This window comes from Phyllopteryx taeniolatus, chromosome 20 (genome assembly GCF_024500385.1).
Source record: "Phyllopteryx taeniolatus isolate TA_2022b chromosome 20, UOR_Ptae_1.2, whole genome shotgun sequence".
In the NCBI taxonomy this organism is placed as follows: domain Eukaryota; kingdom Metazoa; phylum Chordata; class Actinopteri; order Syngnathiformes; family Syngnathidae; genus Phyllopteryx; species Phyllopteryx taeniolatus.
This window is the reverse complement of record NC_084521.1, coordinates 1,217,594-1,241,192: the sequence shown is the minus strand read 5'-3', so window position 1 is coordinate 1,241,192 and position 23,599 is coordinate 1,217,594. Positions and strand designations below refer to the sequence as shown.

The 23,599-nt window shown below is 47.0% G+C and overlaps 1 protein-coding gene across 3 annotated transcripts; it reads right to left on the bottom strand.

Moving 5' to 3' along the window:
- Nucleotides 1-1,681: 1,681 nt before the first annotated feature.
- On the bottom strand, nt 1,682-23,278 carry map3k15 (mitogen-activated protein kinase kinase kinase 15). 3 transcript variants are annotated; one of them, XM_061757932.1, is made up of 30 exons: nt 22,200-23,278; nt 21,189-21,328; nt 21,049-21,072; nt 20,729-20,797; nt 19,678-19,871; nt 19,374-19,542; nt 19,196-19,302; nt 18,940-19,110; nt 18,745-18,857; nt 18,476-18,635; nt 18,217-18,367; nt 18,024-18,131; nt 17,893-17,942; nt 17,578-17,673; nt 17,419-17,506; nt 17,074-17,207; nt 15,733-15,860; nt 15,429-15,559; nt 15,263-15,368; nt 14,222-14,379; nt 13,161-13,344; nt 12,703-12,877; nt 9,894-10,071; nt 9,360-9,545; nt 4,834-4,939; nt 4,002-4,251; nt 3,437-3,549; nt 3,256-3,362; nt 3,044-3,120; nt 1,682-2,960 (listed from the first exon to the last, which is right to left on the bottom strand). In XM_061757932.1, the coding sequence occupies exons 1-30, from the start codon at nt 22,528-22,530 to the stop codon at nt 2,867-2,869; spliced, it is 4,098 nt and encodes a 1,365-aa protein (XP_061613916.1). In that variant the 5' UTR covers nt 22,531-23,278; the 3' UTR covers nt 1,682-2,866. The 3 variants fall into 3 exon arrangements, with proteins under 3 accessions (XP_061613916.1, XP_061613917.1, XP_061613918.1); XM_061757933.1 differs by having other exon boundaries at nt 20,729-20,794; XM_061757934.1 differs by lacking the exon at nt 20,729-20,797 and having other exon boundaries at nt 22,200-23,272.
- Nucleotides 23,279-23,599: the final 321 nt, after the last annotated feature.

Below are 23,599 nucleotides of genomic sequence, written 5' to 3'. Positions count from 1 at the left end.
AAAAGTGTGAATTATAGTGCTCCCTCGCTATATTGCGGTTCCCCTTTTGCGGATTTTATTTTTCATATTCATATCCCACATAATGTTAAACATCTTATCATCATCAACAACAACAAAAAAAATAAGAGAGATGGAAAAAATTCATTACAACACACATTACAAGGAATCAAATGTAAATAGTGTACAATACTACTGTGTATTACTGTATGTTTAGAAGTTTAAGAGGTGTTTAAGCGTGTAGAAAGTATTTATAAGAGTATGGGGAACAGTAAATAGTGTGAAGTGGTTTATCGTCTTGCAGTTTCCCTTTTTTTTTTTGCTACCTTATCTTTTGATCGTGCTGGAATGTGCTCAGAGGAAGTGATGCGTGGTGACGCAACGAGGCGCGTGGGCGTGGAGCACGCCTCGTAAACGTGACGACACCTGGTACTACGGCTCGGCTGAACTCGATTTGACTTGCGAGGCCTCGCCTTTTTTTTTTGAAGGCGATAACAAATGAACGCTTTATTCTCACAAGACTAGGAAGAAAAAAAAAGAGTGAAATCTATTTTTTGATAATGACTCATGACTTCTTGATCAGCTTTTTTACTAATGACCTTTTTCGTAAAATTCTGATTTTCTCTTGAGTGTGACTTATATTTCACTTTTTGTAAACACTAATGTAAAAACACTTTAAAATTATGACACAATGTAGAATTTTGGGCCTAGTGGTTGGCACATCTGCCTCACAAGCAAGTCTGCTCAAGTTGAATAACATATCACTTCAAATATGACTCACCTAGATTGGGTAAATAGTTTGTACACGCCCCAAACAAATGCCAGGTTTTTGTTTTGTCCAAAAAAATAAGATAAAATAATTTCTAAACTGTTTTTCCACCATTAATGAAACCTATAACCTGTACAACTCTAAATAAATGAAAGCTTCTTGAAGGGGGGAAAATGAACAAATGGGATAATGTGGTTGCACAAGTGTGCACACCCTCTTATTCATGGGATGTTCAGAATTAACTAATCACATTCAAAGTCAGCACACAACTATCACTATAAAGTTCAGACGTTCTGGTAGTGTAGACAACTAGATAAATTATTTGACTACATTTTTTTTTTAATTCTTATTTTTAAGGACAGTATAAAGTCCAGGAAGGACCCTGTATTGTATGCATGCACACTGTATTTGAACTAATAATAGTGCTTAAGCTTCAAATGTGACTTCAGTTAGATATACGGTAAATAGCCCTATTTTCTGCAGACATTCTTCCATGTTTATCTAAAGTGTACACATTAACTCCATGCACGTCAGGGAAATATTACCCTTTACTCTCCCGCTTGATTTATCAGAGGAAAGTTTGACGTATTGTGGTGTCACCGCGCCACTTACGTCGTAAACAATGCCACCTCGTTTATCTAAATCACTTATTCGGACCTCGGAAGCGCCGCTGTAATAGCGCACATGTGACGGGAAATGCGCCGTATTTCTTTTTCAGACAACATTTGGACTTTTAAATCCCTACTTTTGAAAGTAAATCTGTACTTTCTAGTACTTATTTTGACAAAATGGGCTTGTCACTTTTTTCAACCTCAGCGGATGGTGGCACCACGAAAAAAAAACAGAAATAAAGAGAGAGTTGAGTGTGAGTGCTTTTGCCACTTCTGCCAAAGATACACAAAAAGTGAAGCCAGGTGCACGTCACGCATCGTTTCCAGGTTTATTGCAAAGCAAACAGGAAACAACAGAGGCACGCAGTCAAACGAGAACATGGGAGAAAATTTACATAACTATGTTCTAGAAGCTGATAGATGTCATCTGTAAGTAAAGTCCAAATCATAACTAGTTTGGTCATGGGTGGCAAACAATTTATAAATAAAACCGCATTGGGATGCTCTAACAGGGGACAAAGTTTGCTGGAAAAGAGAATTCAGGTTTTAAAAAAGTAAGACAAAGACGAGGCAATTGTAGTGTTGAACAATTAAATGCTTGTGACTGCCGTAACATCGATGCGAGATCCACAAGTGACTTAAGCGTCGGCTTCGTAGATAAAAGCAAGCAAAAACCATTCAAGACTGATGGAAAACTTTTTTTTTTTTCTACGGTACACTGTCGACACGGTTGCATAAATTCACCATTAAACTCTGAATTCTGCTTAAATCGATGTGAATTATGAAGGCACACGTCATAATCTTTGTGTAAACACGTTTTACTTCACCAACAATCCTTAAAATAGAGAAATATACTGTCAGTTGGAGAGCTCTTCCATCAAGATTCAAAATAAAAACAGTGAAGACTGACAAAATAAAAGACTCACATTTCTTCCCAGAAAAACAACAACTGTCATTTATGCTGAGTTTTTAAGTAATAGCTCCCAAGAAAACATGACAGTGCATCGTTGGCACCCCAAGACACCACAGATTGTCAAGCAATCCTTTTTTTTTACGAGTTTCTTCAGTATACAGGGAAGTATTGAATTTATAGTTGCCCACCTTCGGTGTAGTACCATGTCGGGCCACAACATGCCAGGCAGCACTGAGCTCAACTGGCAGAGACGCAGTGTAATTAAGAGCAAGAAGTAGAGGCAGAAAAGGTCCCCAACTAATGGCACACATTCAGATTTTTTTTTGAGTTTTTGTAATGAATTATTTGTTTTGATATTTTTATGCTTACTGAATTTTCATTTGTCAGTAACATAGATATGGTAAGGCAGCGTAGCTGATTTTCTTTTCAATATATCAGTTGTGGAAATTGCATCCTAGTATTATTGCTATTGGTAGTGCCTGCACTAAAGCGCTTTGGTCAAGTCGAGCAGGAAAAAAAAAAAAAAAAACGAAAAAGGCACGGTGGCAGTTTGGTCGTTTTCGCGGCGAGCGTACGTCACGCTTCGTCCTCCGAACGCTCGTCTCCTCTCAGCCTCGCTCGCTCGCGGTGCCGCTGGATGGCCCGCCAGATCCGGCACAGGACGCCGCCCCTGAGCAGGCGAGTAGAAGGAGGAGGAGGCGGAGTTTACGGAGAGAGTGCAAAAAGGTTTTGGGTGTGCAAACCTTTTGTTACCTGAGGTGGAGACATCGCAGGTCGTCTTTGGTGACATCGTTCAGGATGTCAATCAGCGTGTATTCTTCAAGCGCAAACTAGAAACACAGACAGGAACATACACACATATGACGTGATTGATTGATTGATATGATGTGATTTGAGCTTCGTGTTGTGCTTTGACATAAACCTTTTGGATTTTTGCTATTCGAGACAGGGATCGCGATAGTCACCTTATCGATGGTGTCTGGGTCAGCCCCCTGCTCCTTCAGCCAATCGGTGAGCTGCTTGTCCGGCTCGTGGTCCGCCGAAATGTGGAAGATGGAGGGAGGGGAAAAGTCTGCAGAAAATTCACAAACGCGGCGTGAGAAGAGCTTTGAGGACCTGCCGAGCGAAGTATTTCTCGGCTTTCACCTGGAGGTCTGTGGCGGACTCTGACCAGGTCCAGGTCTTGCGTGCGCTGCTGCAGCGTGGCCTTCAGCACTTGCTGGTACTCTCGCTCCTTGTGCAGCAGTTCCTCCAGCAGCCTGCCAGGGGGCGCCAGAAAGGGAAGGCAATAATTAGGTCACCACACATCACATGAGGTGACGTCAAAACTGTTTTGATCTCATACGATGATGACATGTTTTGTCATTGGACATGACCAGTAAAAAAAAAAGTTTAGACTGTAATGTACTTAAGTACAAAAGTAAAAATGAATTTTGACTAGGACTTTATGGCCGAAAAAGATGAAAGGCCTTTTGTTTAAAAAGAAAAAGTTGCTTTATTCGTGTAGTAACATGCCTTTTCTCGAAAATAGGACTTTGTTCTCAAAATATATATGCCTTGAAGTCCAAATTATTTCACGGACCACCAAGCTACGGCTCGCGGACCTGATAACTTCTGCTTTAGAAACAGTTGTCATCAGTCAGCTGCTGTCCAATAAATATGTCTGCACTGCTTCTCGTGACTTCCCCAAAGTGTCGTGCGCATTGCGAACCTGCTGTTCTCCTGCTTGAGGCGGCCCAACTGCACCCCCATCTGGTGCTGGTGCGAGCGTTGGTGCTCGTGGGCGTGCGCCGGGTGCAGCGCGGCGACGGCCGAGTGCAGCGCGGCGTCGGCGGCCGTCCCGGGCTCGTCGGCGGCGGCCGGCGCCAAGACGGGACCGAACTCGGCCTCCTCCTCGTCCACCTCGTCCTCCTTCTCGGCGCCCTCGCACTCCGACGCCGGCCCGAAGTGAGTCTGTAGCTCTGGGAGGAAGACAGGGGGTGGGGTCTTATATTAGAACGCGGTGTTTCACCACCTTTATTGAGCCAAGGCACATATCCCACATTAGAAGAATCTCACGTCACACCACCAAACAAAAATGTCACAAAAAGTATAAAAACTACTGTAATCCTTCACTATTCGTGCCGCAAGTAATTGAATACCCCCCTTCAAATGTTTTGTTTTTTTCATAATTGCCTGTATAGGTGGTTCTCAAACTTTTTCCACCAAGTACCACCTCAAATAATACTGAGCTCGCCGTAGCAGGCCCAAGTATTCGTATTAAAGATTAAATGCAAATGTTTCGTACTAAAAAGTTATATACAACTAAAAGTGTTCTTAGGCAGTGATTCAAAGTTCAAAGTTAATTGTTCTGCCTGTCACTATACGTCACTGGCATAGATAGATAGATGAACAATTAGAAATAATCATTTTTGTGACCAATTAAGTGAAATTGGATCATTTCTCTTTTGTGGTTTGGAATCATTGACCCGTGCTAGGCTTTGTGTCAAGCTGGGCTGCAATCTTTCACATGTCCAGTAGGTGTCAGTAGAAGCTCGTCCCACCTGGAATGAGGATGGTGATGGCGGCCTGCACAGCCCTGCGGATAATGTTGTCCATGGCGAACATCCAGTGAGGTTTGATGTGATGATTCCTCAGGACCTTGTTCACCTGACAAGCAAAGAGACATGATTTAAACAAGCATATATGGATTTCTCATCACCATTTAAAACAGTTCCCAGGTTTCTTAATACGATAATATCTGTGGAATGCGTCTGTCAAAACACGGCAAGGATCTACAATTAGAGACATAATTTCTTACCATGGTGAAATTGGCTTTTTTTAGCGTGGGATCTGACTGGTGCAGTCCGCCAGTCCACATCCAGTCAAGCCTTTTACGACCCTTTTGTCGGACATGGTTGAAATATTTTTGCTTCTTTTACTGCTTAATGTCTTTAAATAATATCAGGATAAAATATCCACAAATTTTATTTTCTTACACCCTTCAAATTACAGTTCATTTGTACAATTCTTAGGTTGCAAAACAACCTAAAAGATGACATTTTTAAACTCTCAAAACCACCTTTTTGTCCTTATGTTGATCATTTTTATACAGCCAGCTGAGAGTTCTCTTAAAATCCAAATTGCATCATTACTTGGTGCAGTAAGCCTTTTTCAGAAACTAAGAACTCAAAGACCCCTAATGATGACGACAAACAATGGACTTCGTTTTCCCTTGCCCGGACGCGGGCCACCGGGGCCCCCCACTGGAGCCAGGCCTGGTGGTGGGGCTCGAAGGCGAGCGCCTGGTGGCCGGGCCTGCACCCATGGGGCCCGGCCGGGCACAGCCCGAAAGGGTAACGTGGGTCCCCCTTCCCATGGGCTCACCACCTGTGGGAGGGGCCATAGGGGTCGGGTGCAGTGTGAGCTGGGCGGTGGCCGAAGGCGGGAACCTTGGCGATCCGATCCCCGGCTACAGAAGCTGGCTCTAGGGACGTGGAATGTCACCTCTCTGGCAGGGAAGGAGCCCGAGCTGGTGTGTGAGGTCGAGAAGTTCCGACTCGATATAGTCGGACTCGCCTCCACACACACCTGGGGCTCTGGTACCAGTCCTCTCGAGAGGGGTTGGACTCTGTTCCACTCTGGAGTTGCCCATGGTGAGAGGCGCCGAGCAGGTGTGGGTATACTTATTGCCCCCCGGCTCGGCGCCTGTACGTTGGGGTTCACCCCGGTGGACGAGAGGGTAGCCTCCCTCCGCCTTCGGGTGGGGGGACGGGTCCTGACTGTTGTTTGTGCCTATGCACCAAACAGCAGTTCAGAGTACCCACCCTTTTTGGAGTCCTTGGAGGGGGTGCTGGAGAGCGCTCCCGCTGGGGACTCCATTGTTCTGTTGGGGGACTTCAATGCTCACGTGGGCAATGACAGTGAGACCTGGAAGGGCGCGATTGGGAGGAACGGCCCCCCCCGATCAGAACCCAAGCGGTGTTCTGTTATTGGACTTCTGTGCTCGTCACGGATTGTCCATAACGAACACCATGTTCAAGCATAAGGGTGTCCACACGTGCACTTGGCACCAGGACACCCTAGGTCGCAGTTCGATGATCGACTTTGTGGTCGTGTCATCGGACTTGCGGCCGCATGTCTTGGACACTCGGGAGAAGAGAGGGGCGGAGCTGTCAACTGATCACCACCTGGTGGTGAGTTGGCTCCGATGGTGGGGGAAGATGCCGGTCCGACGTGGCAGGCCCAAACGTATTGTGAGGGTCTGCTGGGAACGTCTGGCAGAATCCCCTGTCAGAAGGAGTTTCAACTCCCACCTCCGACAGAACTTTGCTCATGTTCCGGGGGAGGCGGGGGACATCGAGTCCGAGTGGACCATGTTCCGCGCCTCCATTGCTGAGGCGGCCGACCGGAGCTGTGGCCGTAAGGTGGTCGGTGCCTGTCGTGGCGGCAATCCCCGAACCCGTTGGTGGACACCAACAGTGAGGGATGCCGTCAAGCTGAAGAAGGAGTCCTACCGGGCCTTTTTGGCCTGTGGGACTCCTGAGGCAGCTGATGGGTACCGGCTGGCCAAGCGGAATGCAGCTCTGGTGGTCGCTGAAGCAAAAACCCGGGCATGGGAGGAGTTCGGTGAGGCCATGGAGAAAGACTTCCGGACGGCTTCGAGGAAATTCTGGTCCACCATCCGACGTCTCAGGAGAGGAAAGCAGTGCACCACCAACACTGTGTATAGTGGGGATGGGGCGCTGCTGACCTCGACTCGGGACGTTGTGAGTCGGTGGGGAGAATACTTCGAAGACCTCCTCAATTCCACCGACACGCCTTCCCATGGGGAAGCAGAGTGTGGGTTCTCTGAGGCGGGCTCTCCTATCTCTGGGTTTGAGGTCACCGAGGTAGTTAAAAAGCTCCTCGGTGGCAGGGCCCCGGGGGTGGATGAGATTCGCCCGGAGTTCCTAAAGGCTCTGGATGTTGTGGGGCTGTCCTGGTTGACACGCCTCTGCAACATCGCGTGGACATCGGGGACAGTGCCTCTGGATTGGCAGACTGGGGTGGTGGTCCCCCTTTTTAAGAAGGGGGACCGGAGGGTGTGTTCCAACTACAGGGGGATCACACTGCTCAGCCTCCCTGGTAAGGTCTATTCAGGGGTGCTGGAGAGGAGGGTCCGTCGGGAAGTCGAATCTCAGATTCAGGAGGAGCAGTGTGGTTTTCGTCCTGGCCGTGGAACAGTGGACCAGCTCTACACCCTCGGCAGGGTCCTCGAGGGTGCATGGGAGTTCGCCCAACCAATCTACATGTGTTTTGTGGACTTGGAGAAGGCGTTCGACCGTGTCCCTCGGGGAGTCCTGTGGAGAGTGCTTCGGGAGTATGGGGTACCGAACCCCCTGATACGGGCTGTTCGGTCCCTGTACGACCGGAGTCAGAGTTTGGTCCGCATATCCGGCAGTAAGTCGGACTCGTTCCCGGTGAGGGTTGGACTCCGCCAAGGCTGCCCTTTGTCGCCGATTCTGTTCATAACTTTTATGGACAGAATTTCTAGGCGCAGCCGAGGCGTAGAGGGGGTCCGGTTTGGTGGCCTCAGTATTGCATCTCTGCTTTTTGCAGATGATGTGGTTCTGTTGGCTTCATCAAGCCGTGACCTCCAACTCTCATTGGAGCAGTTCGCAGCCGAGTGTGAAGCGGCTGGGATGAGAATCAGCACCTCCAAATCTGAGACCATGGTCCTCAGTCGGGAAAGGGTGGCATGCCATCTCCAGGTCGGGGATGAGATCCTGCCCCAAGTGGAGGAATTCAAGTATCTTGGGGTCTTGTTCACGAGTGAGGGAAGAATGGAACGGGAGATCGACAGGCGGATCGGTGCAGCGTCTGCAGTGATGCGGACTTTGTATCGGTCCGTTGTGGTAAAGAAAGAGCTAAGCCGAAAGGCGAAGCTCTCAATTTACCGGTCGATCTTCGTTCCTACCCTCACCTATGGTCATGAGCTGTGGGTCGTGACCGAAAGAACAAGATCCCGGATACAAGCGGCCGAAATGAGTTTCCTCCGCAGGGTGTCCGGGCTCTCCCTTAGAGATAGGGTGAGAAGCTCGGTCATCCGGGAGGATCTCAGAGTAGAGCCGCTGCTCCTCCGCATTGAGAGGAGCCAGATGAGGTGGCTGGGGCATCTGATTCGGATGCCTCCCGGACACCTCCCTGGTGAGGTGTTCCGGGCATGTCCCACCGGGAGGAGACCCCGGGGACGACCCAGGACGCGCTGGAGAGACTACATCCTTCGGCTGGCCTGGGAACGCCTCGGGATCCCCCCGGAAGAGCTGGATGAAGTGGCTGGGGAGAGGGTAGTCTGGGCGTCCCTGCTGAAGCTACTGCCCCCGCGACCCGACCCGGATAAGCGGTAGAGAATGGATGGATGGATGGATAAGAACTCACTTGTCCCAAAATTAATGAATGATGTAATCTTTTAGACTGCAAAAAAATGTAAATGTGACACACATTTTCATCTGTTTCAGTTGGACCAAAGTAGCCATGGGAGAACCAAAACATTGATACTGATATATCTGAAGAGGGTGGCACGGTGGGGACTGGTTAGAGCGTCTGCCTCACAGTTCTGAGGACCTGGGTTCAATCCCCGGTCCCGCATGTGTGGAGTTTGCATGTTCTCCCCGTGCCTGCGTGGGTTTTCTCCAGGCACTCTGGTTTCCTCCCACATCCCAAAAACATGCACGGTAGGTTCATTGAAGACTCTCAATTGCCCGTAGGTATGAATGTGAGTATGAATGGTTGTTTGTTTATATGTGCCATGCGATTGGCTGGCAACCAGTTCAGGGTGTACCCCGCCTCCTGCCCGATGATAGGTGGGATGGGCTCCAGCACTCCTGCGACCCCTGTGAGGATAAGCGGCTCAGAAAATGGATGAATGGAAGGATATTTGAAGAGCTGAAGTTGGAAATGATGGAAATCCCTACATTTGGGAACTTACATTTGCAATGGCTAAAAAAAAAAAAAGGGAAGCGAGGTGGGCACAAATGGCTGGCATAGAGTCACGCTTGATGTTTACGCCGATCTCCTGCACCACAGTGGACGACAAGGCCAGACTCACCGAGTCTTGGAAGCCAAAGAGCACCAGCTGGATCTGGTTGATGGAGGTGGAGTCAAAGTCCAGGTCCAGCTTGAGCTTGGAGATGGTGGCCGCCATGACGCGCCTCTCCGGGGAGTGGATGAAGTCTCGCAGGATGCAGATGATCTGCTTGATGTGCTCCACAGACAGCTGAAGCTCCTCGCTGCCCTGAAGTGTGGACGTCGGCAAAAAAAAAAAAAAAAAAAAAAGAGACAGGAAAACACAGTACAGAAAAGTAAAAGAGCAGTTTCTTTTCCATTCATCCATTCAAGCTAGGACCGTTCAGAACCAAAACTAGGGCAATCTGTCCAAAGCTGACCTTGAAACGGAGCAGAAAGCGGCACAAACTACTTGAATTCTGACGCACGTCTTACCGCATGATGTGTGCATTGCGAGGAATTAGAACAGAAATACTGTATGCTGCAGGCTGCTAAATGCTGGCTGGCGGGCCGCGAATTTGGTTGAGTTTGGACACGCCTGATCTCGTCCTTGATGATGGTGTTTGCACACGCGCACCTGGATGTAGTTCTCCTTCAGGTTGGAGATGACCTTCTCCTGGTCCTCGTTGAGGACCTTGAACAAAATGGCTCGCCTCTCGCTGTCCTTCTTGAGCAGGAAGAGGCCGCCGTCCCGGTCCTCGGGCGAGGGGGGGGCGCCGCCGCGCTCCTCCGACACCGAACCTTCGTCTGGAACGCTGCCGCACACGCACACACACACGGTCACCTCGGCGCGGGTTGGTGTTTTTTTTTTGTTTTTTTACGACGTTTGCGGATACAAGCCTCTCCTGGCTACTGTGTGTGTCCAGCAAAATCAACACACACACATGCGCGTGTTGAGTGTGTGTGCTCAGCCATCAGCAGCAGCTCATAAAGTTAGCAGGCTTCATTATATCAGCGTTGTAAAAGGCTGAGGTGCATGCTGGGACCACAATCAGGCCACCTGCCACACGCGCACACATTTAGTCACAGCTTTGTAATATTACGAGCCAAGGCACATATTTGACTTTTGAAAAATCTTTTGAAAAAAGCACTGCGCTAAACAAAAATGCCTTCCCCAAAAAAATAAAAGAAAAGAAAAAAAAGAGTATATATAGTAAACCCCAGTTTATAATGGGGGATATGTTCCATATCCAGATAAGTGACAATCCCCAATATACAGTAGCGAGGACATCTTGGACAGTGTGTGGGATCTTGGTGTCAAGGAACTGTGTTGAAGTGAGTAAGGAGCTTCATTTAGACAAAAGTAGTTCACTTTGGTGGCATCTTGGTGCCAAGGTTCTATGTTGAAGTGGGTTAAGTGGTTCCATTGAGAAAAAAAGTTGTGTGGCAGCTCGGTGCCAATGAAGTCAGTTGAGGAGTTTCATTTAGACAAAAGTAGTTCTTTGGAACCATCGTGTGGCATCTTGGTTTTAAGGTACTATTTTGAAGTGAGTTGAGTGCTTTCATTTATTTAAAAAAAACTTGTGCTTTGGTGACATTGTGTGGCATAAAACTACAACCCCAATTCCAATGAAATCGGGACGTTGTATTAAACATAAATAAAAACAGAATACAATGATTTGCAAATCATGTTTGACCTGTATTTAATTGACTACACTACAAAGACAAGATATTTAATGTTCAAACTGATAAACTTGATTGTTTTTAGCAAATAATCATGAACTTAGAATTGGATGGCTGCAACACATTCCAAAAATGATGGGACAGGTGGCAAAAAAAGACTGCGAAAGTTGAGGAATGCTCATCAAACACCTGTTTGGAACATCCCACAGGTGAAAAGGCTCATTGGGAACAGTTGGGTGCCATGATTGGGTAGAAAAGGAGCTTCCCTGAATTGCTCAGTCATTCACAAGCAAAGATGGGGCGAGGTTCACCTCTTTGTGAACAAGTGCAGGAAAAAATAGTCCAACAGTTTAAGGACAATGTTCCTCAATGTAAAATTGCAATGAATTTAGGGATTTCATCATCATCATCGTCCATAATATCATCAAAAGGTTCAGAGAATCTGGAGAAATCACTGCATGTAAGCGGCAAGGCCGAAAACCGACATTGAATGCTCGTGACCTTCGATCCCTCAGGCGGCACTGCATCAAAAACCGACATCAATGTGTAAAGGATATCACCACATGGGCTCAGGAACACTTCAGAAACCCAGTGTCAGTAAATACAGTTCGGCGCTACATCCGTAAGTGCAACTTGAAACTCTACTATGCAAAGCAAAAGCCATTTACCAACAACACCCAGAAACGCTGCCGGCTTCTCTTGGCCCGAGCTCATCAAAGATGGACCGATGCAAAGTGGAAAAGTGTTCTGTGGTCCGACGAGTCTGCATTTCAAATTGTTTTTGGAAATTGTGGACATCGTGTCCTCCGGCCCAAAGAGGAAAAGAACCATCTTTTCGATCATGTTATGAATGCAAAGTTCAAAAGCCAGGATCTGTGACGGTATGGGGCTGTGTTAGTGCCAATGGCATGGGTAACTTACACATCTGTGAAGGCACCATTAATGCTGAAAGGTACATACAGGTTTTGGAGAAACATATGCTGCCATCCAAGCAACGTCTTTTTCACGAACGCCCCTGCTTATTTCAGCAAGACAATGCCAAACAACATTCTGCACGTGTAGTAAAAGAGTGTGGATACTAGACTGGCCTGCCTGCAGTCCAGACCTGTCTCCCATTGAAAATGTGTGGCGCATTATGAAGCGTAAAATACGACAACGCGGAGACCCTGGACTGTTGAACGGCTGAAGCTGTACATCGAGCAAGAATGGGAAAGAATTCCACCTACAAAGCTTCAACAATTAGTGTCCTCAGTTCCCAAACGTTTATTGAATGTTGTTCAAAGAAAAGGTGATGTAACACAGTGGTAAACATAACCCTGTCCCAGCTATTTTGGAACGTGTTGCAGCCATGAAATTTTAAGTTAATGATTATTTGCTAAAAACAATCAAGTTTATCAGTTTGAACATTAAATATCTTGTCTTTGTAGTGTATTCAATTAAATATCGGTTGAACATGATTTGCAAATCATTGTATTCTGTTTTTATTTATGTTTAACACAACGTCCAAACTTCATTGGAATTGGGGTTGTATGTTGAAGTGAGTTGAGTAGTTTTGCCACCATCTTTGAGCATGTATGGGCAATAATAAATCTTTTAGGGGGACGTCAGTTACTCATGGCTCGGTCCTGATGAACACGTTCATTATTTGTTGTAAACCAAATATTTTGTGCTAATGAACTGAAATTGGATCATTCTCACAACAGCGTTTGGGAGCGACTGCTTCAGTACGTTGCAGTACCCGCGTGCGTGTATCGAAGGGTCACCTCAGGTAGTTGGAGTTGGGCGGCTTGAGCATGTTCTCCGAGCCGGAGCTTTTCTTTTTCTGGAAGAAGACATCGTGTTTGGAGTCGCAGTCGGGACTCATGGAGCCGTGCTCACTGCTGCTGCTCCCCGCGGCCTCGCACTGCAGCTGCACCGGCAGCGAAACGTGGATGTAGTCTGAGAAACGCAGAAAAAAATGTCCCATTTACTTTGTTTTAAATGTTTGAAAGTTGCTCATTTAGCTTCATACAGTATTGACCTCCACCAAGGAGGCGATGACTTCATAGTCTACAGTCGAAATTTGATAATAAACAGTTCCAAATGATTGAATGCCAATGCATTGTACTTCAAAGTTAAATACAACTGAACTGTACTTCAATGTACTGTACTGGACAGAACATTTAATGAAGTGATTCTTGGCGTGTAGAAATGTTGTGTACAAATGGAAACTGGGCCGAACCTGACGGCTTGAATGCGATCTTGCTCTTCTTGCCCTTGGTGTTGTGTCGCACGAACGTGTCCCTCAGGAGGTCGGAGGCCAGGGCTCGCTTGTGAGGGTCGGGCTCGAAGCAGCGCAGGATGAACGACTTGGCCTCCAGCGACAAAGACTCGGGGATCTCTGGGTGGATCTTGAACATGCCCACCTGTGGCACATATTTTGCGGTTCATCTTTCGCAGCCTCGCTACACCACGGATGTTTAGGCGATCGTTTTTAATGGGTTTTAAAGTATGCAGGCAAGTCTGAATTTAGAGTTGCACACCTTCATTGTTCCTGTGGGCATTGTTTGCTCTCGTTGTTTGAAGGTTTATAACGACAGTAACATTTATGCTAAGTTCCCCTAGCCCTTCTATGGCATTTTGCATAGTATGTTAGCCTTACGCTAGCAGACTTCCGTTATTATATGGTTTGTTTGAACATTTCGGTGTTTAACTATACAGTGTTCAATTCTCTTTTGTTTTATGTGTGAGTTTGAAGCAAGGACACTTATTTGGAGAACTGTGCGAGGGAGTCTTTTTTTCCTTTCCTTGAAGTGATGTTATATGTTAGTCTCGCTTTTCTTGACAGCGAGAGAATGAGAACAGGTGCTAAGGAATACTTTTAAAAGAGTGATTTAATAAGTTTAAGAGTGTTTTAATAGATTTAAATGTACTCACAATGTGTGGGAGGAGTAAAACTATATTTTTATAAAATTATATACAGTGGACCCCCTGCATATTTGCGGTGTGGCATTTCAAATTCACATATTCACCAATTTTTTTGTTTAGATTTTTTATTTTTTTTTAAGGGAAGCTACCCCCCAGTTTTCATGGAAGCTCCTTCTTATTCACCTTTTTTTTTTACCCTAACCCCGATTTATTGATTTGTAAAAATAAATAAATACAATAATGGCAATTATAATGAGCGTCAGTTATTCACTGATGTTTTCTAGCCGCGGTCCAGCCCCGTCGCTATCCCCGCTAATTTTAGAGGCCCGCTGTCGTCTTTTTATAACCCCGATGGAGGTGAAACCCGTCACCAACCTTAAACATGGCGGCTTGCGGCTCGCCCAGCTCATGGAAAGGTGGTTTCCCTGTGGCCATTTCGATGATGGTGCATCCCAGAGACCAGATGTCGGCTGGGGCTCCGTACCCCCGAGGACCCTTGTCAATGATCTCGGGAGCCATGTACTGCAGAGTGCCTGCACGCAGACATTGATTGGTTAAACTAGTGAAACATAAGGTTTTTGTTGAGAGAAAACAAAAAAAAGATTTCGGCAGATGTGGAATTTGCCCTACTTAGTGACGTTAACAGTTGAGCGATGACAGCAGGGACAATAAAAGTGAGAAGAAGGAGATAAGGACACACACACACAGATACACCTACTAATGAAAGCTAAACACCGTTCTGCCTGTGCTTGATTAGCTAATCTAATTGCACACAGCTCTCTGACCAATGGAGAAGGCCAGATGGTCCATGAATGTGTGTACATGCGTGTGCGCGCATACTCCGGCATGCCACCTTGAACCGTTTCCATAGAGAGCAACTAAGGACATTTTGCGGGCAGTCTCATATGGATACAAATAGAATGTGACTTTTTCTTTAACTTCAATCAACTCTTGAATAGTGGTGTGAACTGACCAAGAACAAAAACTTTATAACTGGACTTAAAGACCCTTTAAAGCAAACATAAATTTGACGCACTACAGAGGAGTGTTGTTAACAACCCTGCCAAATTTGAAAGATTAAAAACAAATCGCCACATTTATAAAATGAGGCTTCCAAATCATGAAAAATCTGTTCTCCCCACTCTTGACAGTGTTTGTGTGCTGAAACCACGCCCCGCTCAACTGTCAATCAAATACCACGACTGCAGATTGCAGTGTATACATACACTATGAAAATGATGTTAGCTTACATGATGTCAAAGTTCATTACAAGGCTCAACTTCAAAACTGAATAGTTACCGAGGACTGTAACCATAAAACTACATTCAAATCTTGTGAGACGTTTTAAAACTGCAAACTACCCCTTCAAGTACAGAGTCTGAGTACTTTTACCACCTCTGGTCTTGAAAAAATTACCCGTGAAGGTCTCGGTGCAGGGGTTGACTCCTGCCAGCCGCTTGGAAGTACCAAAGTCTGAAATCTTCAGAACGCCGCTGTAGGTGTTGACCAGCACGTTGTCACCCTGACGAAGAAACATAAGCAGTTAGTAAAGGTACCAACTATTGACTTCTCTTCGTCAGACCTTTATGTCTCGGTGGACGATCTGGTTCTCGTGCAGGTAACGCAGCCCCTCCAGGATCTGTCGGGTGTAGAAGATGATGGTGGCCTCCTTCAGGGGACCCCATTTCGAGCGCAGCAATGCCGACAAGCTCCCTGGAAAAAGGACGAGAGGACAGAGTACAGTAACTCAAGGTACCCCTGTAATTTCTTCAAAATGCAACAAGTCTGCCACATAACCGTCTGTGCCGCTGGTCTTAGATACACCTGCGCAATCAATACAACAGTTCGATGCTACCGCAAACTACAACCACAACACACGTACAAACCTCCAGGGACTTGCTCCATGAAGATCTTAATGTATCCGTTCTCTGAAACGGAGCCCAAATACTGGACGATGTTCCTGTGCTTGAGGTACTTGTGCAGGGCTATCTCTTCATGAAGGGGCTGCGAGTACCTGATTGACAAAGACAGAGAGGAACAGTGTTTATTTATGTTTACTGAGCATAATCAACATGGTTTCTAAGGTTATTGACTTTTCGTTATGTTTGTAAAGGAAAAAAAAGGTGCCAGGGTACTTCCGGGTGGCAGAAAAATGCTGACCTGAGCTGAAATGATGCCAAATACTACCATATATATATATATATATATATATATATATATATATATATATATATATATATATATATATATATATATATATATATATATACACACACACACACACACCTCAAAGTTTTTTTTTGTTTTTTTTTTTCAATTTACTAAAAAAAAAATCTAAATTCACACACTGGAACCTGTGGATGAGGAAGATAAGACAAGTAGATGTCGTAAATAGTCTGCCTGGTCGCGTAGTTGCCACTTAGAACGTGACAGACTGGGAACCAAACCTCCATGATCGGGTTTATGTACAAATAATTGGTTGGGTTGTGTTTGACTAATTCACCACAACATAATGGCTAGCCTGCTAGCTAACATCAGCTCTACAGAAGTGCTATCTATCCCAGCATCAAACGAGCACGACGATACAATATAGAACTCGAAAACTGCGATATGCGAAGACACGAACCTGTGTCGCCTTTGAAATGGCAGAATGTTGACGTATGAGCTCACAGTGCTACTGGACGTAATATAACTAATATTATTGTTATTAATTTAATTTACACTAACCCTATTTTAAGTTAGTTCCAACAAACGTAAGCCTAGACTGCAGATACATTTCTTCAGCAAGCCTTCTCCAGCTGCGTGTCATGTGACTACTTTTTCCAGTGACAGAGATCTGACCAGAGGGAGCAAAAGTATGGGTTCCACTAATTCTAGTTCTACGACATGAGGATAGTGGAACTGAGGAGAGGCGGAAACATGGCTAGTACTACTACTAATGACCCTTTAATTGCAGACCCTCCAAGCTCATACCAGAATTTCAGCTAGCAAGTTGAGAACAGAGATGGAACCCGGGTAGTCGACATGACCCACACTATTTACCGTAAGTGCTTCGAAAACTTCCCCAAGTCAGGTCGAACATGTTAGTCCACCTTCAAAGACTCTATTCCACCAAGGTCAATACAGTCAAAAAAATCTGTCCTTGCGACGATAGCACAAATAATTGCTGGACACAACCTGACTATCATGAGTTGTTACTTGGCCCAACCGCCAGGGACATCACTCACCTGCTGTCTCTCTCCGGGATCTCCTTGATGGCGATTCGGACCTGATTGCTGACGTCCCTCCCGGCGTACACCACCCCGTAGGTGCCCCGTCCCAGCACCACCCGGTCGCCCGTCTCATCCGTGTCATACTCGTACTGCAGCAGCGCAAACATTGTCACACAGAAGTCGGCTAGTACTCATTGTCCTCTTCGGTAAAGAAGTGAAAGTGCATCCGCAACTGCGGCTTTCCTTGCCCACGTGCGAGGGCATTACAGTACCTTAATTGCGGCATTTTATTTCACTCAGCTTGTAACTTGAAAAACCCGTAAGTTGAGGTAATCGTACAAAGTCAAGGTACCACTGTACCTCGAGGGTGTCGCCGTCTCCTTCGCCTTCCAACTCCACAGCGTTGCCGGTACCGTCCGAAATCATCTCCTTCACCATGGAGCAGAACCTGATTGGATTTTGATTCACACATTAATGCGCAGCCTCACAAGCACACAAAATGGAGGTGTGCTTCCTTACCGAGCACACTGCTCCTCGGTGGAGAAATAAATCTGGAAGTCATCAGAGTTGTCGTGGACATAAAGGAAGCAGCAACGCTCGTCAAACTTGCTGATGCTGTAGACGTAAAAAGATTTACGGTGAACCCCCACTATATTACGGTTCCTCGTCTGCACCCTCACTATATCACAGATTTTTAAGCAACCGTTTTTTATGGGTTTTTACTGTATACAGGCTAGCACGAGTTACGCCTGTGTATGGCATTTCGCATATGTTAGCGTTAAGCTATTAGTAACTATGACTTCAAACATCTTTGGACTGTGCTCTCAAATGTACCTGATGCCTTTGATGGACATGGCGGTGAAGTTCCACTCGTGTATGCCTTTCTGCAACACACGAACACAACGGCTGTTCACCAAGGAGAATGAGGAAGGTTGCCGTTTCAGTCTTGGAAAGATGTCACTGACCGTTTCAGCGGGAGACACGTGCCAGATGGAGACGTTCTTCTCTTCTGCCTCGTTGTTGATGGACACATACGAGGGCTGGTACACTTTGGTGGGCTCCAGAATCAGCACCTGGAACAAGAAATGACACAGGGACATGTCGGCGAAGAGTCCTGGGATATCGGGTCTAGTTGGCACATCCAACTGGTGTCTATACGGGAAAGCGGAGTCGGTTGGTGGTTCCCTGCGTGGCCTCCACAATGATGTCCATCCAGAAGTTGAGTCTGTCCCGCTGTGGGGAATGTTCCACCGACTGCTTTTTAAACCTCTGGATCAGTTGAAGGTTCTGCACAACAGAACGCAGGTACCTGTGAAGAGGGACAGCAATAGAACGACCCAAACCATAAACCACCGGTGAACTACAACTTTAAGTCGTCACCATCGAGTTTTGGAATGTTTTTTTGTGAGGATCTTACCAGAGAGGCGGCTTCAGCTTAAAGAGCTTCTCAGCAGCCTGGGTGGCTTTCGGAATGTCGTTAGCCAACATGCTAACGGTGAAGAACTGGCCCACGTCCCAGTAGTTGTTCATTTTCTCAAGGGAACCTTTGCGTCCCAACAGACTATTCAACCTAACACCTGAAAAGTAAGTCCTTTGATGAGGAGTCAGTGGAGAAACAATCAGAACTTTACAGATACTACTGTGAGAAAACTTGGTGCTGTTGACAGCTTGGTGGGATCCTCTTACCAATTTTCCTCAGTTCCATGGAGCTCTCAAACTGTTGGCCAGCAACTATGAGGAGAACAGCCAGGTTGATGCCCGAGTAGAGGGTTGGCTGCAGCTCAAAACCTTTCCGATACCTGCAACAGTCGTTTGGCCTTGACTTTAACAGATATCACGAATGGATTCACCGTGTTGTTAAGTCTGTAAGTATGTTCTTACCACTGTATAGCGTTGTCCCTGTTCTTGGTGTCCTTGCAGTCCGAGTCCAGGAAGATGTCCTTGTAAATTCGTCCGCACAGACAGAACATGTCGGGCGCGGGGTGTTCGCACGACTGCAGGACGTGCAGCATCACACGTAGCGCCTGCTCCCTGTCACCAGGACTGTTCCTCCTGCAAACAACGCGACTTGGGACTACCTGAAAAATCGACTTAAGTACAGTAACAACGGATTTGAATGCATTCCCGCCCCTGTTACCTGTTCAGTGCGAAGGCATAGTGGAACTGGATCATGGGCTGCGTTGCTAGGTCACAAGTAGGCAGCATCTCCAAGGTTTGCACCAGTTTCACCATGGCGTCGTAGTCCTGGTGAGCCAAAAAATGTGACGCATGACTCAAGCCTGATTGTTGGAATGGTTCTTGGGAGACAAGCCCACCTGGATGTCCCTGTAGGAGAAGAGCAAGTTCATGACAATGTCTTGCGTAAGGACCTCGGTGTTGTCGATGCGGAGCTTGATGCGGGAGAGCTCCTTGGCCAGCTCCTCGCCCTGATACTTCTCCCTGGCCTTCCGGATGTCATTGAGCAAGGTGTCCTTAAAGGAGGCGCTGGAGATAGGACACACGAGATGTAGTGGACACTTAGAACCATCAGCATCCGAGATCCAATGCAGGAGTTAGCAGAAAACCACTTGTCTAACGAGCAGCGACATCGGTTTTCGAGCGTCTCAGTTGATGTCTGACCAGGATGTGACGTGGATATCCTTCAGTAGGCTGGTGAAGCGGTCCATCAGGGGGACGCACAGAGGTCCCAGGAGGTTGTCCCAGCTGGGCTGCATGTACTCACTGGCCCTGCGCTGGGCGTCGCTCTCGCAGCAGGTGTATTCATGGTTGGGGGTCACGATGTAGGGGATGAAGTAGTAGTTGCCGCTGGACGCCTGTAGGCCCACAGGGAGCGGCTATTAGGGACAGCTAAGACAAGACTTGTCCCTTCACCTTTGTCGCATCCTCTAACGTCTTTCTACGGATGAAGCGTGGACGTTAAAAGCTCAACATATACAGGCTGATTGAAAACTAACTCCCTACTTATAATTTATTCATATGTTGTAATATTTTTCAAAATGTTTTTCGTGTATGTTCCACGATTAAAGGAACAAGTCTATTCTACCAAAGCAATGACTTTGGAAGAACTTGAAGGGCGAATACGAGAAGTGATGTCTTCCGTCCCACAAGAGTTCCTTGTGAAATCAGCTCATGCGGTTCCCAGGCGGCTTGAGAAACTGGCGGCCATAACCAATTTGAAATAAAACTCCATGCAATACACTTCCTTCTCATGTTCATTTCTTCGAAGAATTATAGTTCAGAAATAAATTACAAGTACTTGAAAATAGGGAGTTACTTTTCAATCACCCGGGAGAACAACTTCAAGCATAACATTAGGATTAGACCATTATAGTCTTGTTAATGATCCACTATGACACAAACACATACAGTGGTGCGATTATCAAGCTATATTCTTGACTGACCTGAACAAAATCATGTTCGACTTTGTTAGAAGAACTAGATTAGGTTGGTTGTCCGTGTGCTGACAAGCTTTGTTCATAGCACCTTTGAGTACCTGTACTGTATACAGCATACTGCAGTGTATACAGCACAAATTGCAAGCTCACTTTTGCGAGTTGCGTGTTTTTGGGGGTTATTTGCACAACAAGGCCAATGTAACCTCCCGTTCCTCCTCCGTCACTGTTAGTGAGCACAACTTCCCAGCATGCTTTGCAACTCCACTGTATCTTACTTTATTGCCTCTGTACTCCGGAGGCAGCTGGACCCAGGGGAAACCTAACCCTGTCGGACCAACTGCCTTCTCCAGAAACACACACACACACACACACACCATTCAGACATTAAAATGATTTCCTTGGAAGAACAGCTGCTAATATTTTGTGGGATTCTATTTCAGGAAGACGTGGGTTGGGTGGCTGATTGGGACAGAGCGAAAGCATGAACGCAAATATGACTCCAGAAATAGCACAAGACATGCGTGTGTGTGTGTGTGTGTGTGTGTGCGCGTGCACGTGAGTGTGTTTGCACTGTCACACACAGACAGACACTTACTGTGTTCTTCTGAGCGACCATGTCCTGAAAGCACCAAGCAAACACGAGTGAGTTTCAAGGCTGAGCGTTCTTCACACAACAGTATTTTGTAACTAATATAAACACAGCAACCTGACTTTAGTTGTGACAAACGGGCTCACCTTGAGCGATTGGGCCGTGTCGGGGTCGGTATCGTGGTACAAGATGACGTTGTTGGCCATGTCGAAGCTCTCCCTCACGCCCAGGTGGTAGAACAAGGACGGCTGGCGGAAGACGTCGCTCATGTCCACCACCGCCACGTCTGCACGGACGAGACACGTTTGCAACTCTCCCTAAACCGCCGCGGATTTTGTAAGCACTGGACTGTGTGAGAGCCCCGTAAAATAATAATAATAATAATCCAGAGGTCATGCAAGCACCACAAAGAAAGTCAAGAGTCAAACACAGAACTTGCATTGCTAACAACTCAACCGCTGCGCCCAAGTAAAGTGAAGCCCTGAATATTTGTGCTTTGGCATTTGCAAATTCACATATTTGCCGAATTTGGGAGGAGTCTGCCATGCGTTAGTCGCTGCATTTTTGTACTCAATACTCAAAGTATTGCTTTGAAGCCATCTTGGTGCCAAGGAACTATGTCGAAGTGAGGTGAGGAGCTTCATTTGGAGCAAGGAGAGGCACATTTATTTATATAGGGCATTTCATACACAATGTAACTCAATGTGCTTCACATGAGCAAATTTTTGGCATTTTGATGAAATGATTTCGACAAAATGAGTGCTTTGGCATCATCGCGGCATCTCGGTGCCAAGGAACCATGATGCTATGAGTTGAGGAGCTTCATTTGCTGGCATCTATGGGCAATTATAAAGTTTTGACGGAAGATGGATGGATGCGTGGGCGCTTTGCTGAAGCGGTTGTCAGAAAGCGCGCTTACGAAAGCGCTTACGACTAAATAGAGTTCCAGGAATGTGTGCGATGTCAATGGCAACCGACTTGGAGAAGTAAGATATTCCACCCACCTCCGGTGGCAGGTGTCAAAAGAGGAACTGTATACTGTCGTACTTGAGCACTTTTCCCATTTTCACTGTCCAGAGTCTATAAACATCCTTCCACCCCCCCCTGCATTTTGCAAGTCTTGACTTGAGCGGTGTATATTGCAGTGTGTCACGCACCCGCGTCGTAGAAGCTGTCCAGCACGGAAGTCTCCCCGAAGTCGAGCCTTCCGAAGGTGACGGTGGTGAGCAGGGCGCTCTCGGCGTCGCACGCCCGCTGGAGGCACTGCAGCGCGCCGGACTCCGGGCTGCTGGCCATCACCGCCTTCAGCCCGTCGTTGAGCACGTAGACCACCCGCAGGGAGCGCTGCTTGGCCGGCGGGCTGGGGCTGGACAGCTCGGCCCGGTCTCGGTCCCGCTCCCGGTCCCGGTCCGGCTGCACGCACATGCCGCTGGCCGAGTGCTCGCCCGCCATGCAGTCCGCCGCCTGCGCGCTCTGGCCGGCCTCCATGCCGCCTCCGCCTCCTCCTCCTCCTCCTCCTCCTCGGCTTGCGTCTTTCTACCCGCGGCTCCTCACCTGACGCGCGCCTTTGGCGCGTCTGAGCTCGTCCCCGCGCATCTCCGCCTCATTAAGTCCACCGGCGGCCCATTATCTCGCAGCGAGGGGCCCGCTCACCCCCGGACCGGTTCCGACTAGATCCCCCGGTGACGAGGAGGAGGAGGAGGAGGAGGAGGTGGAAGACGCGCGTGTGTGCAAGTGGAGGAGGCCTACACTCAATCACAAACGCGCACATACGGTGTACTTTGTTACAGATTTTTAGGCCTCTCTATTCTTCACTGTATTTATTGATTGATTATATATAATTTATTGTGGATTGGCGAGTACTTATTGGGACGATACGGTATCAGGTACTCGTGAAGGCTGCCGATACCAGCCACCAAAAAAAAATCTGCCATCGACTCAGTCTTCCTCGCCAGTAGTTGGCGCCACGCTGCGACCGTTTGACACGTCGGCGAATCATCATGTGCGTCAGAAAGGAAGGAACGTCGACCTACACGGGATTGGTATCGATGAGTAACCGACTCAGGAGTGAATAGATCGGTCCGCAAAAAGTGCTGTCGAACAGCCTCATAGTACTTTTTCTTCACTTCATTCTGTCATGGATTAAACAACAAATAAATGATCCGTTGTTCTTCATGTTTTCATTTGGAATTAGTGTGATATGTAAGTATAAAAGCCATGCAACTCGCTAAACTCGACCTCTTCTGTTAAGTCCCCTGCAGGGTTTGCGAAGATGTTCTCATCCCCTCCACGTGGTCCCGTCGTGGCTGCGCAAAATCTTCATGTATTTATAATCCTCCGCATAATCCCACTAGTTCAACAATCACAAATTCACCTATCTTCCTGAAATTCACTAAAATGCCACTAGTTGCCGCAAAAGCAATTTTGCCAAAAGCCACTAGGGGGCAGAGTTGCAAGCTGACATCCAGTATTTGCAATTGCTGCATGTTGTGATACAGTAATGAGCATTTTTGTACTGACATCATTTCTCAACATTTGAGGCACAATTTCTCTTATT

Excerpts from the sequence above, each read along its gene's own strand:
- map3k15 (XM_061757932.1), bottom strand. The coding sequence starts at position 22,530 with ATGGAGGCCGGCCAGAGCGCGCAGGCGGCGGACTGCATGGCGGGCGAG. Across the intron at positions 14,380-15,262 it reads CTGCACCGAGACCTTCACGG|GCACTCTGCAGTACATGGCT; the intron begins GTAATTTTTTCA and ends GTCTGCGTGCAG. Across the intron at positions 2,961-3,043 it reads CTGCGATGTCTCCACCTCAG|GGGCGGCGTCCTGTGCCGGA; the intron begins GTAACAAAAGGT and ends TCGCCTGCTCAG.